The sequence below is a fragment of the Pseudophryne corroboree genome, chromosome 11 (assembly GCF_028390025.1).
Source record: "Pseudophryne corroboree isolate aPseCor3 chromosome 11, aPseCor3.hap2, whole genome shotgun sequence".
Classification (NCBI taxonomy): domain Eukaryota; kingdom Metazoa; phylum Chordata; class Amphibia; order Anura; family Myobatrachidae; genus Pseudophryne; species Pseudophryne corroboree.
In genome coordinates this window covers 354,671,094-354,684,931 of record NC_086454.1, presented here as the reverse complement: position 1 = coordinate 354,684,931, position 13,838 = coordinate 354,671,094, and the positions used below count along the sequence as shown (strand labels likewise).

Sequence of the window (13,838 nt, the reverse complement as noted above, 5' to 3'; positions counted from 1 at the left end):
GATGCCACACACCGGACAATATTGCTAATAGTCTGCCCACTGCTTCCAACAGCTAAGATCACATATTGTCCCGTTACAGGCACAAATCCACAAAATGCAGAATAAAAAGGTATCCGTGTGTGTATAGTACAGAACATGCTTAGTATGCAGCTGTAAGTAGCAGCCACACACATTATATATATATATGTGTTCACTCTAGGCTGTTTTAGCAGGGCGCGGCGCCCTGCCCGCACGCCCCCAACAGTGACGGCGCCGGCCGCCCCCGTCTGTGGACTGAACCGTCCACTTGCATTACGTGCAAGTGGGCATGCCCCCTATTTGCATAGCCACGCCCCCTTTTGGCAGACCCGCGCCCTGCCCGTCCGCTAGTGAACACTAATACACACACACACACACACACTAGAATACAAACCCACTGACTGCCTGGATGTGACGGGTGACATTACTACAGTACGCACATTATTTTCCTTATTCAGGTCACTAAACGCCATGAAGTCACCCCTGTGCGCAGCACCCTGCTCGTCACCCTCTACTACAACCCCTGTGTGACATGCCATGCAGCAATGACCCTCCTTCATCTATGTATTATTTGACTATACAAAGGCAAGCCTCCATCATTACCCCATGCTGACACAATACACGTCTCTACAGTGGGAAACTGTATCACACAGCGCTTACTATGCCCTCTATGTACTATTACCAGCCCCAGTCTATTTACTGACTGGCAGCACATACAAGTCTCCAGCATGTAACCCCATCCAGGTCTGTGCTGCCACACTCACCGCAGAGTAACTCAACACTTCTCCTGTGCTGTGTAACATGCATGACGCCTATATAGCAATGTACCTCTGTATACATATAGTGGCATATACCAGCACAGCACCCCATACACTGGATACATCCCAGCACAGCACCCCATACACTGGATACATCCCAGCACAGCACCCCATACACTGGATACATCCCAGCACAGCCCCCCATACACTGGATACATCCCAGCACAGCCCCCCATACACTGGATACATCCCAGCACAGCCCCCCATACACTGGATACATCCCAGCACAGCCCCCCATACACTGGGCACACACCAGCACTGCCCCCCATACACTGGGCACATACCAGCACAGCCCCCCATACACTGGGCACATCCCAGCACAGCCCCCCATACACTGGGCACATCCCAGCACTGCCCCCATACACTGGGCACATCCCAGCACTGCCCCCATACACTGGGCACATCCCAGCACAGCCCCCCATACACTGGGCACATCCCAGCACAGCCCCCCATACACTGGGCACATCCCAGCACAGCCCCCCATACACTGGGCACATCCCAGCACAGCCCCCCATACACTGGGCACATCCCAGCACAGCCCCCCATACACTGGGCACATCCCAGCACAGCCCCCCATACACTGGGCACATCCCAGCACAGCCCCCCATACACTGGGCACATCCCAGCACAGCCCCCCATACACTGGGCACATCCCAGCACAGCCCCCCATACACTGGGCACATCCCAGCACAGCCCCCCATACACTGGGCACATCCCAGCACAGCCCCCCATACACTGGGCACATGCCAGCACTGCCCCCCATACACTGGGCACATGCCAGCACTGCCCCCCATACACTGGGCACATGCCAGCACTGCCCCCCATACACTGGGCACATGCCAGCACTGCCCCCCATACACTGGGCACATGCCAGCACTGCCCCCCATACACTGGGCACATGCCAGCACTGCCCCCCATACACTGGGCACATGCCAGCACTGCCCCCCATACACTGGGCACATACCAGCACTGCCCCCCTTACACTGGGCACATGCCAGCACTGCCCCCCATACACTGGGCACATACCAGCACTGCCCCCCATACACTGGGCACATACCAGCACAGCCACCCATACACTGGGCACATACCAGCACTGCCCCCCATACACTGGGCACATACCAGCACTGCCCCCCATACACTGGGCACATACCAGCACTGCCCCCCATACACTGGGCACATGCCAGCACTGCCCCCCATACACTGGGCACATGCCAGCACTGCCCCCCATACACTGGGCACATGCCAGCACTGCCCCCCATACACTGGGCACATGCCAGCACTGCCCCCCATACACTGGGCACATGCCAGCACTGCCCCCCATACACTGGGCACATGCCAGCACTGCCCCCCATACACTGGGCACATGCCAGCACTGCCCCCCATACACTGGGCACATACCAGCACTGCCCCCCATACACTGGGCACATACCAGCACAGCCACCCATACACTGGGCACATACCAGCACTGCCCCCCATACACTGGGCACATACCAGCACTGCCCCCCATACACTGGGCACATACCAGCACTGCCCCCCATACACTGGGCACATGCCAGCACTGCCCCCCATACACTGGGCACATGCCAGCACTGCCCCCCATACACTGGGCACATGCCAGCACTGCCCCCCATACACTGGGCACATGCCAGCACTGCCCCCCATACACTGGGCACATGCCAGCACTGCCCCCCATACACTGGGCACATGCCAGCACTGCCCCCCATACACTGGGCACATACCAGCACTGCCCCCCATATACTGGGCACATGCCAGCACTGCCCCCCATACACTGGGCACATGCCAGCACTGCCCCCCATACACTGGGCACATACCAGCACTGCCCCCCTTACACTGGGCACATGCCAGCACTGCCCCCCATACACTGGGCACATACCAGCACTGCCCCCCATACACTGGGCACATGCCAGCACTGCCCCCCATACACTGGGCACATACCAGCACTGCCCCCCATATACTGGGCACATGCCAGCACTGCCCCCCATACACTGGGCACATACCAGCACTGCCCCCCTTACACTGGGCACATGCCAGCACTGCCCCCCATACACTGGGCACATACCAGCACCGCCCCCCATACACTGGGCACATACCAGCCTTACCACCAGAGGCCACATGAGCCCCAGCACAGTGACTGCAGTGACCGGGGATGAAGCACAGATGCAGGGACCAGGTAATATGGTTGATAATATGGCACACACATGCCACCCTGCCATACTGTACACAACGACGTGCCCGCCAATACGATGCGTGGAGACAGGCGGGTACAGGGGCGCCGTGCTATGCCCGGGCTGTGGGCACAGCCGGGGGTCCTCACCTGTTGGTCGCACTGCGGGCAGGACTTGGTGGCCATTTTCACTTTCCTGGCTCTGGCGGCGGCAGCGGCGGCGGCCAGGGACATGCTCGCCCCCGGGGCCCCTCTCTCCCTCTCTCTCCGCCTGTCGGCTGGCGGGGGCGGCAGCGCGCACTCCGGCGTGAACGTATCGCAGCAAGACGCAGGCAAGCGCGCCCCCGTGCACACTGCTGAGGGAGAGCGCGAGCTGCTTCCCAGCCAATCACAGCCTCCTCTTGGGGGGGAGAGAGGGGGGCGTGTCTGTATGTTAACAATACATATACACACACCTCATACACACACACACACACACTGTAATAATCTCCACACAATAAGGAAAATGTGATAACACTCTTGGGAAAACAACCTCATGTTGCATAACAATAAAAAAAATACAGATAAATGCATGAGGTCTATCCTGGGTGTCACAGGGCTCATTGTATATGTGCAGCTTCAAATATTTATCATTCCCCGAATGTATGACTGAGGGCCCGCACCAGAAAGCGCTGCATTCCCCATAGGTTTCTATGGGGGACATTTACTAAGCAGTGATAAGAGCAGAGAAGTGAGTCAGTAGAGAAGTTGCCCATGGCAACCAATCAGCACTGAAGTAACATCTATAATTTGCATACTATAAAATGATACAGAGCTGCTGATTGGTTGATGGGGCAATTTCTCCACTGGCTCACTTCTCCGCTCTTATCACTGCTTAGTAAATGTTCCCCTAAGAGTGATGTGATACTGCCAGATTTACCAGGAATGCAAAGCATTCCAGAGCGTGGCCCCTGCAGCTACCGCCATCTGAAGATGTCGTTGTGCTGGTGTAGCCTACGGGCTACACATCGCAAACTTAGTCGGGAGAAGGTTCTCCCGGAACCCTCCCCAGCAATGGTCGCCGTGCATGCGTGGTCAGTGGACTCCGTTCGCCACAATGAACACATCACAGAAATTAATAATATATCCCGCCGTAAATAATGGCAGCCTGCAATGCGATTCTGGACGCTAATATCGGGCCGAGATCTCGCTGCAAATGCAATCCTTGATAAATGGGTCCCACAGTTTGATAATCATCTGCTCCTGCTTTTCCAGCTGTGTCCTCACTGGTTGTCCATGTGCCATATGGTCATGGCCGTCTTTTCGTATGGGCTCAATGGACTCTTGCCCAAGGGCCCCAGGAGTATAAGGGTCCTATGTTGATAGCTGAGGGTCCCCTCTTTCCAGGGGTACCAGATTTTTTAAAATCGGCCCTGGGGAACCGGAGATATCCGACTTGAAAGCAGTGGTCCCCATCCAAGCCTGTTAAATGCTCTTCCCAGCCAGATATCTCGGGTTCTATCTGACTTAGAGTTTTTCTGAGGGTATAATCCTAAAGCTGGGACTCTTCCCTTTTGGTGGACACTGGCAGCTTGTCTCTACTATGCCGAGAACCAGATATATCAGCCTTTAAGTCCCTGCTCCAACTCCACACGCCTGATATGCAGTTTTATATTTTCATTGGTGAATTGCTCTGGCTCCTGAACTCTGACCCCCAAGTCCCCAGAACCTTCTGAAAGGTGGGACTCTCTAGTCTGTTATCCAATTCAAAGCTAAGAAATACATTTTCAGGAACTTGAGATATCTGGAGTCAAGCAAGATGCCCTCCCACCGGAAATTGATAAATATTAAGCCCACTACACCGTCCACCCCTCCCCTACGTATTAAACACCCCCTACCACCCAGGAAGTTATGTACCAGGGAATCTTCATTCAGCCCAATGCCCCCTTCTACAGTTTAGCCCCATCTGTACAGTAAAGGAGTAATTAGCAGAAATTACTGCTCCAGGTCCTACATGCTGAGTGGAAGATAGAACACCCCCTACTGCCCGCGGGACATCAAAGCAGCCACTGATAGCACCCCCCACCCCTACCACTGGAGGATGGGTAGGGGGCCCAGTGCATTGCTGTGCCCAGGGGCCTACACTGCTGTTAAGACGGCCCTGCATATGGTGCAAGATACTCACAGCAACAGACACTCCAAAGGCAGTAACGTACTACACTTTTCTTTACATTTTGGGGGGAACTCAAATGTTATCGCCCCCGATCTCCTGTCTAAAGTTCAGGAGATCGCTGGGGGCAATATTAATTCGATGCCCCCTATCACTCTGATCGTGCCCATTAGTGTCGGGTTTAGCTGCGTAAAGCCTAAACTAATGGACGCGATTGGGAAAAGTACCATTTGGGATCACTTTTCACACATTTCAGCTCCCCACCCCCGGCGAGGTGAACTGAAATGTAGACGCCGGTAGACGATCGCGCCCGAACTGAGCTATATTTGAATATCTCCGTTGGGTGCCAAATAGTGGCTGCCGGCATCAAAAAGATTGGAATCTTGCCCTTTGTGTCTTCACATGACAAACTCTGCAAGAAGTCGCTCACAGTGCTCTAGCGAGGCTGGCCCGTGACTTTAACCGCACAGGAACTGGTTTTACACTCACACAAAGTCGCACATGAAACACAACGGCGTGAGGAAAAGCCGCGCCCATTCGCATCAGAGAGATTTTTACACAGACTCAGTCACACACAATGTAAAATGTCGCACACCCCTATCATCAGTGTACACTAGCAATGCTGTTTAGCCACTTCTATTTGTTTTAATTAAGAGAATTAAGGTTACAGTGGGCCGGATGAGAAATTCCTGGACGTGTAATAATGACCAAGTCCACCTGGCACCTCTCTTTCTCGCCGGCCAGACACCACATCGCAGCTGCTCTGTCTAGACGCCTGGGTGTTCCCTCCGCCCTCCAAGAAACAAAATGCATGTTTAACACAATGGGAATTGTAAACACCTTTACCCTGATCCTGTTAGTTTGTGTACATCCAATTAGCCATTATTTCAGGACACAAAGGTCATATCTCATGCAGATATCGGTGAGGACAGGGAGATTCTGTGGCCTTCTGAGCTTTGCGGCAGGGAAGCCCCTACAGAGGGTGGACACAGAAACCTACTACAGTTAACAAGAAGAACATTGATCAAAGCTGATGCATCTGTAGCAGGTCTGACCGCTAGATTTAAAAGAACAATAATATTAAATACAAAACACACCTAGTTTAGTATTAAATATTGCCCCATTTCAATTCAGAAGCTGAAAGCACTTTAGATTCAGTGGCTTTGAAAACCCCACGTATCAGAAACATTAACATGCAGGGGCTGCAAACCCTTGATTTATTGTTATTGGTCCTTTATCTAATCTGCCATTAATGCTGGGTGCATACCTTTCCGACAGTGTGACCCAGCAATATTATTTAATGATACATTGGATTCACCGTGCACACTGCCTGCAGGGCAGCCGTCAGGGGGGGACTATGGGGACTGGTGTCCCGGAGTCTTACAGAGAGGGGGGCCCATCCCTGGCTCCTACCGCCAATACCTGGAGAGCTGCACCAGTCTGTTAATCAACAGAAGTCTGATGCGCAAGGAGGACGTCTTAAAACAAGCCTTCCCTGCGCATCAGCGCTCTGCAAACCGTTCCTCTAGGTCTGCAACACTCCACCTATATGTAACATCACAATGTATGACATCACATAGGCGTGAAGCAGTGCGGCAGAATCTGTTTTTTTTTAGGGGGGGGGGGGGGGAACGTGGTAGGGCCCTGTCTATTTTGTCACTCCTGGGTCCCACAGTTTCTGATGGCAGCCCTGACTGCATGTCCGCTGTACGACAGCGTAATGTATCGTTACATGCTGCATGTAACTACACCACTTCGTCCATGATGGAATCACCCCATTGGGTGTGCAGCACATCCAATGGGACGATTCAGTGAGCGATGGCTGGGATCAGGATTACACACTATACAATGTGTACGATATATCGATCCGTATACAATGTGTAATATATATCGATCCGATACGCATCAGTGCGATATATTGGCCAACAGATTGCACACTGTGTTCCCCACTTTAGAAGGTAGATCTTTGATTTGCAGTTATTAATAATCCTATTCCTGAGTATTTAGGAAAACTCAGGGGGAGATGTATCAAACCAAGGGGTCTATTTAGTAAGCAACAAAAGAGGATTTCTCCTGCATTCTAGCAACATTGCATCTCATATTTAAGGGGGGTACACACTAGGCGATTTTAGCCTAAAAAGTTAACGTTAACAAAACAAATGTCGCTATCATTTATTTTTAGGCTTATATTGTCCAGTGTGTATGGGGACAATATTGGTGGTCGATAAACGATGCGCGCTCCTGCATGCCGTTCAGCGATCAACAATATTGAGCTGACATGCAACTCAACCCGTCAACGTCGTTGAATGATAACATTCAGTGTGTACGCACTGTATCGTTCAACGTTATAGTCATCCATCACCGGCAATTCCCCGTCGCCTTGTGTGTACCCGGCTTTAGTATGGCGAAAACTGAGGAGAAATGACTGATTTCTCTGACTTTGCATTTGTCTGTGACTCTGTGCACATTCCTGCAGCTCCCTATAGGAATCACTGGGGCTATGTACAAAAGTTATATATATCTGAGAAAAGCAAAGCCTACATCCCACAACCTGTCCATCTGATGACGGCCATCATCAGGAGGCACCTTGTTCCATACATCGGTGCCTCCACGTAGAAGTGAGGTATGAAAAGTAGTACTAAGTGGCGGCTTGACGCGGAAATGTAAAACTGCTATGGTATTAGAAGCGAAACGCGCCATGCATTGCTTACAATACTATTGCTGATTTAAATTTCCAGATTAAACATGGCGGCTTGCTTAGTAATTTACCCCAAACAGTTGCTAAAGGGTAAATTTCACAGAGTTCGGGTTAGGTTAGCATTGCAATTCCTTTATTTCCAAACCCCAATAATACTTTAACAGTGCAGGTATTTTAATAACACCGTTTTTCAGCATTTTCAGTGTTATCATTAATAGGGCATTTTTTTGGGAGATGTTACTGTCATTTCAGAAACATGTCAGTAAGGACAGTTTTAAGGACAGGGGTCCCTGGCACTGTATATTACTGACACAATAGTGCACTGGGCACATAATACACACATTGCATCAGTGACAGCACAGCATTGTTATCCTGTCCCTGCTGCCAATTGGACCTCCCGCCATTTAACCAATGCGGCGCTGCATGCCGGGAGTTGTAGTTCTCAGTTCTCCAGTGCGCTATCCGTTGCGGCTGTACCACGTGTCTGTACGGACTACATCTCCCAGAGTCCTCCCCGGCGGCGCACGCAGCTGGTACCCAGCCAGCCTGGGGATCCTGCTCTCTCTCCTATGCCCGGTGCAGTGGTGACATGAGGGGGTCAGTGAGACGCGTGCTGCGGGGTCTGGCAGGCCGGGCCCCATGGCCGCAGGGTCTCCGGGGAGCCCCAGAGGGGCCCCGGCCGTACAGCAGCAACGCCGCAGAGGCCCCGGTGGTCCGCACACGGGACAGGATCCTCACCCTGCAGTCCATGAACCCGCAGGTCCGGGCCGTGGAGTACGCGGTGCGGGGGCCCATCGTGCTGAAGGCCGGGGAGATAGAGAGGGAGCTGCAGCAGGTGAGTGCCCCATAGGCAGCCTGGGGGACTAGAAGTCGCAGCATGCTGTGATGGTGGGAAGAGTGTCTCGCTGGGACTGGTAATTTACTTGCAGCCGGAGAGCCATAGGCAGAGTTACGGGATAGATAGGAGGGAGGGTCCCAGGGGATGCATTGTGCCCAGCCCTGAGTGCCAGCATGCACAGGGACAGTAGTGCACAGGGGCATGGCACAGGCCAGTAGTAGTGCACAGGGACATGGCACAGGCCGGTAGTAGTGCACAGGGGCATGGCACAGGCCGGTAGTAGTGCACAGGGGCATGGCACAGGCCGGTAGTAGTGCACAGGGGCATGGCACAGGCCAGTAGTAGTGCACAGGGACATGGCACAGGCCAGTAGTGCACAGGGACATGGCACAGGCCAGTAGTGCACAGGGACATGGCACAGGCCAGTAGTGCACAGGGACATGGCACAGGCCAGTAGTGCACAGGGACATGGCACAGGCCAGTAGTGCACAGGGACATGGCACAGGCCAGTAGTGCACAGGGACATGGCACAGGCCAGTAGTGCACAGGGACATGGCACAGGCCAGTAGTGCACAGGGGCATGGCACAGGCCAGTAGTAGTGCACAGGGACATGACACAGGCCAGTAGTGCACAGGGGCATGGCACAGGCCAGTAGTAGTGCACAGGGACATGGCACAGGCCAGTAGTGCACAGGGACATGGCACAGGCCAGTAGTGCACAGGGACATGGCACAGGCCAGTAGTAGTGCACAGGGACATGGCACAGGCCAGTAGTAGTGCACAGGGACATGGCACAGGCCAGTAGTAGTGCGCAGGGACAGGGCACAGGCCAGTAGTAGTGCGCAGGGACATGGCACAGGCCAGTAGTAGTGCACAGGGACAGGTCACAGGCCAGCAGTAGTGCACAGGGACAGGGCACAGGCCAGCAGTAGTGCACAGGGACAGGGCACATGCCAGCAGTAGTGCACAGGGGCATGGCACAGGCCAGTAGTAGTGCACAGGGGCATGGCACAGGCCAGTAGTAGTGCACAGGGGCATGGCACAGGCCAGTAGTAGTGCACAGGGGCATGGCACAGGCCAGTAGTAGTGCACAGGGGCATGGCACAGGCCAGTAGTAGTGCACAGGGGCATGGCACAGGCCAGTAGTAGTGCACAGGGGCATGGCACAGGCCAGTAGTAGTGCACAGGGGCATGGCACAGGCCAGTAGTAGTGCACAGGGGCATGGCACAGGCCAGTAGTAGTGCACAGGGCGTCATTGGCCATTATGCTGCAGTCAGTGCAAGTTTTCACTGACAGACCAGGTGAAAATACATCTGCATTTTTGACTAGTAGTGATTGCATCAGCCTGCAGCTGCTCCCCTTCCCCCAGCTGTCATCCGCACCGTCCTTACAGTGCATTTCCCCCGGGAGGGTGGTATTTATTACATGGTCCTTACAGCCTTACAGTGCATTTCCCCCAGGAGGGTGGTATTTATTACATGGTCCTTACAGTGCATTTCCCCCCCCCCCCCCTTCCCCATCGGAAGGTGGTATTTATTACACCGTCCTTACAGTGCATTTCCCCTGGTCTTACGTTGCATTTTCCCCGGGAGGGTGGTATTTAAAACACTGTGTGAACATTCCATTTCCTCCGGGAGGGTGGTATTTACTACTTGGTGCTTACATTGCGTTTCCCCTGGAAAGGGTGATATTTATTACATGACCGTTAGGGCAACACGGACGGTGTAGTGGTTAGCATTACTGCCTCACAGCACTGAGGTCATGGGTTCCAGTCCCACCATGGCCCTAGCTGTGTGGAGTTTATATATTCTCCCCGTACTTGCGTGGGTTTCCTCCAGGTACTCCGGTTTCCTCCCACAATCCAAAAATATACTGGTAGGTTAATTGGATCCCAACACAAATTAACCCTAGTATGAATGTGTCTGTGTGTGCATGTGGTAGGGAATATAGAGTGTAAGCTCCACTGGAGCAGGGACTGATGTGAATGGCCAAATACTCTCTGTAAAGCGCTGCGGAATATGTGTGCGCTATATAAATAACTGGTAATAATAATAATGACCAAATTGCACCCTACTACTAGATTTCTGCTTACATTGTACTCCCCTAGTAGATGACCTTTCTCATTGCAGAGTGATGTGTCAGGTTTACATCACGTTCATTTAGTAAATGAGCACAAGATGCTCGATTTCCAGTAAACTGGTAGCGTTTAATGCTGGTAATACCCCAGTGCTGAGGGATCCCTCAGTATAAATTCATTGTAAGTATGCGCTTATGTAAGAAAAATAAAAGTAACTTGTAATTTTTGCTTTAAGTTCGTAAAAAGTCTTCAGATGTCCATTAATGTTAGATGGCTGTGCATTGCGCTGCGTTCAGCACACATTTACACGAGTTGGGTGCGTTGCATAGAAAACAAGTATATATGCAATTTTGAATTTGCAACCCAAAGTATACAATGTTTACCGCGAGAGGCGTTAGAAATAGGAAGATTCTGTGAAGAGCAGAATTGATGTGAGGGGGGGATCTGGGCAAAGTGAGTATTTCTGGAAATAATTCCTGATCCACAATAGACTCTTTGTACGGAATGCAGTTGCCACGGCAACATCTGAGCCCCCCCATCAGCGCTACTGACACCGGATACACATTCAAATTATCTTTGTATGGGTGATGTGAGGGGGGCAGCGTCTAAATATAGACCCCCTGACACATGCTGTATCTTCCAGCAGTAGGAGAAATTATCCTTCCCAGCGATACCAGGTTCTCACATGAATAATATTATGGACTATTTATTTATTTTATATTTTAGTTTTTTTTTTTTTTTTTTAAGCACACGGGTTTTCATGTGAAAACATGGTATGCAAACTGTAATGTAGTACAGAACTGGGTGTTTAATGTAACTCATAGTTAACAATTCCATTATATTTACCCAATATTTGTGTCTGGCCACATAGAGATGCGAAGTCCGCATATAGAAATTAGGTGCGTGGGACCTGATGACATCACTCGTGCCACGTAGCACAGTAAGGAACCAATGCACCAATCCTTATGCACCAACCAATTTTTATGCGCCTTGATGATGTCATCTTCATCATGTGGGCGGGACAATACGTGGGCGTGGTTTGCATAATCACGACATATCTGCAGGCCAGTGAGTGCTCTTCCAGGAGTCCGTAGTAGGGTGTCTCTTAATAATCGTGACGTTTCCTATTGCTCAGATGCATTTTGGTAGAAATCCCCTCCCCCAGTGACCAATAAAACTATCAGGAAGCAGAATTTCTCATTCAGCCACTAGGGGACACTGGGGTAGTTGATGACACTGGGGTATAGACGGTGGCTATAGGGAGCATGCACTTTTGCGGGTATCAGGCAACGGCATTGAAAACACAATGCATATGTATACATAGGATAGATTTAAATAAAGTGTCATCATTACTAGGTGTGATGTCATAAGTTGTGTGGTTTTTTTTTGTACTGTATATTATCTACCCAAAGCCTTATAATAGATCTGTTGTTCCCATTCTCCATAGGGGATCAAGAAACCATTTGATGAGGTCATCAAAGCGAACATCGGTGACGCCCACGCAATGGGACAGCAGCCAATCACTTTTCTCCGTCAGGTAACCGTCCGGCATTGTCTCTTGCCCATTGTATCTCATTGCGGCTGTGGGACTGCTTTGCACTCTTTCCCTGGAGTTTGCAGACTGTTTATGAGCTGATGCTTTTAAGTATAGTTGTGTGGATTAGGCCAAGCCCTTAGATAGAATCTATTAGGAAAATTACCAGGTCGGCGCTTAATACCAATTGGTGAACACAATGATAAAAATTAAACCAATTTAATGACAACAAATCACAAAAAACACATAAAAATAAATAAAATTATACATAAACAGGACCACAATATAATAATATAAAACTGAGGTTCCAGGAACCTCTAAATTAAGCAGTAAATTGAACCTTAATTGGGTATACTCAGAGGGCCGTCACAGTACCTATGTTAAAGGATAATTCTTTTTTAGCTGTTTAGCTACATGAAGTTTTCTTGCCAAGATGTAAAAAGGCACAACAGTACTTAGCACAATTGTGCATATAGGTGTCCTCACTTTATAATTTGTTTTCCAATTGGGAAAAGTTCATCACTTGCCAATTTTAGTGTGGACTGTGCAGAGGTAAGCAGTAAAGGGATAGCTGTTACTCACAAACTGGACGGTATTTTCTCTTGTTGTACCGCAATGGTACCGGCGTGCATAGCCGCTCTCGATCACCCTTAGCACGGGTGAGACATCCGTCAGCGGTAGGACTCGTCCGTGGCGTGAGTAGTTGGTAGCGTCAGCTAAACGACCGCTCTCTCCTCCGGCAAAGTGTGAGTATACCGGTACAGCGTGTTCCACTCTCAGTATTGGTGGAATGATGTTCACCAAATTCAGGTGTTCCCAGTGTGATCCGAGGGGCTAAATGAATCAGTCACGCTAGAAAGTGTAGCAATTACCGGCAATGGTTTTTGATAAGCTGCTGGGAGGACACACTTCAGTTCTTATTGGCAGTAGGTACTGGGGCTCCTTCTCTCTGTATCCTCTGTATATTATTATATTGTGGTCCTGTTTATGTATAATTTTATTTATTTTTATGTGTTTTTTGTGATTTGTTGTCATTAAATTGGTTTAATTTTTATCATTGTGTTCACCAATTGGTATTAAGCGCCGACCTGGTAATTTTCCTAATTGCTTTGTTTGTTGAGGAGGCCGGCTACCTCCTCACCAGGTGGCAGCTAATCCCAGGGTGCACACACACACAGGCCTGCCAGCGCCACCATTACCTCTTTTTCCTTTTTTTGCTCCTTAGATAGAATCTATCTTTAATTGTAAAACAAATTTTTGTCATGCTGTATTTGCAGGTTGTGGCGCTTTGTACTTATCCGGATCTCCTGGATAATCCACGTTTCCCACAGGACGCTAAAGAAAGAGCCAGCAGAATCCTGCAGTCCTGCGGAGGACAGAGCCTGGGTGCGTTGCCTCAATTTCTGGGCTATCACTGTTTCTATTACATTGTCATAATTGTTCTGCACATTGATCAGCGGGATCCGGTCTGAAGATCGACAGTGTCTAGGTCGACAATGTTTAGGTCGACCACTATAGGT

The 13,838-nt window shown here is 50.7% G+C and overlaps 2 protein-coding genes across 4 annotated transcripts in view; one reads left to right on the top strand and one right to left on the bottom strand.

Annotated features, from left to right (window-relative positions):
• The window catches only part of C11H16orf87 (chromosome 11 C16orf87 homolog), a 28,418-nt gene extending 25,039 nt beyond the window's left edge, over positions 1–3,379 (bottom strand). For 2 of the 3 annotated variants that reach the window (XM_063946013.1, XM_063946014.1), the window contains exon 1: positions 3,172–3,379. In XM_063946013.1, coding sequence (XP_063802083.1) covers positions 3,172–3,255 — 84 coding nt within the window. In that variant the 5' untranslated portion in view covers positions 3,256–3,379. The remainder of the gene's footprint in view (positions 1–3,171) is intronic. The other variant, XM_063946015.1, reaches the window with a different exon arrangement.
• A 4,993-nt stretch (positions 3,380–8,372) lies between these two features.
• GPT2 (glutamic--pyruvic transaminase 2) overlaps positions 8,373–13,838 on the top strand; it is a 58,318-nt gene continuing 52,852 nt past the window's right edge. Inside the window, exons 1-3 of the mRNA XM_063946012.1 lie at positions 8,373–8,703; positions 12,232–12,321; positions 13,596–13,704. Coding sequence (XP_063802082.1) covers positions 8,458–8,703; positions 12,232–12,321; positions 13,596–13,704 — 445 coding nt within the window. The 5' untranslated portion in view covers positions 8,373–8,457. The remainder of the gene's footprint in view (positions 8,704–12,231; positions 12,322–13,595; positions 13,705–13,838) is intronic.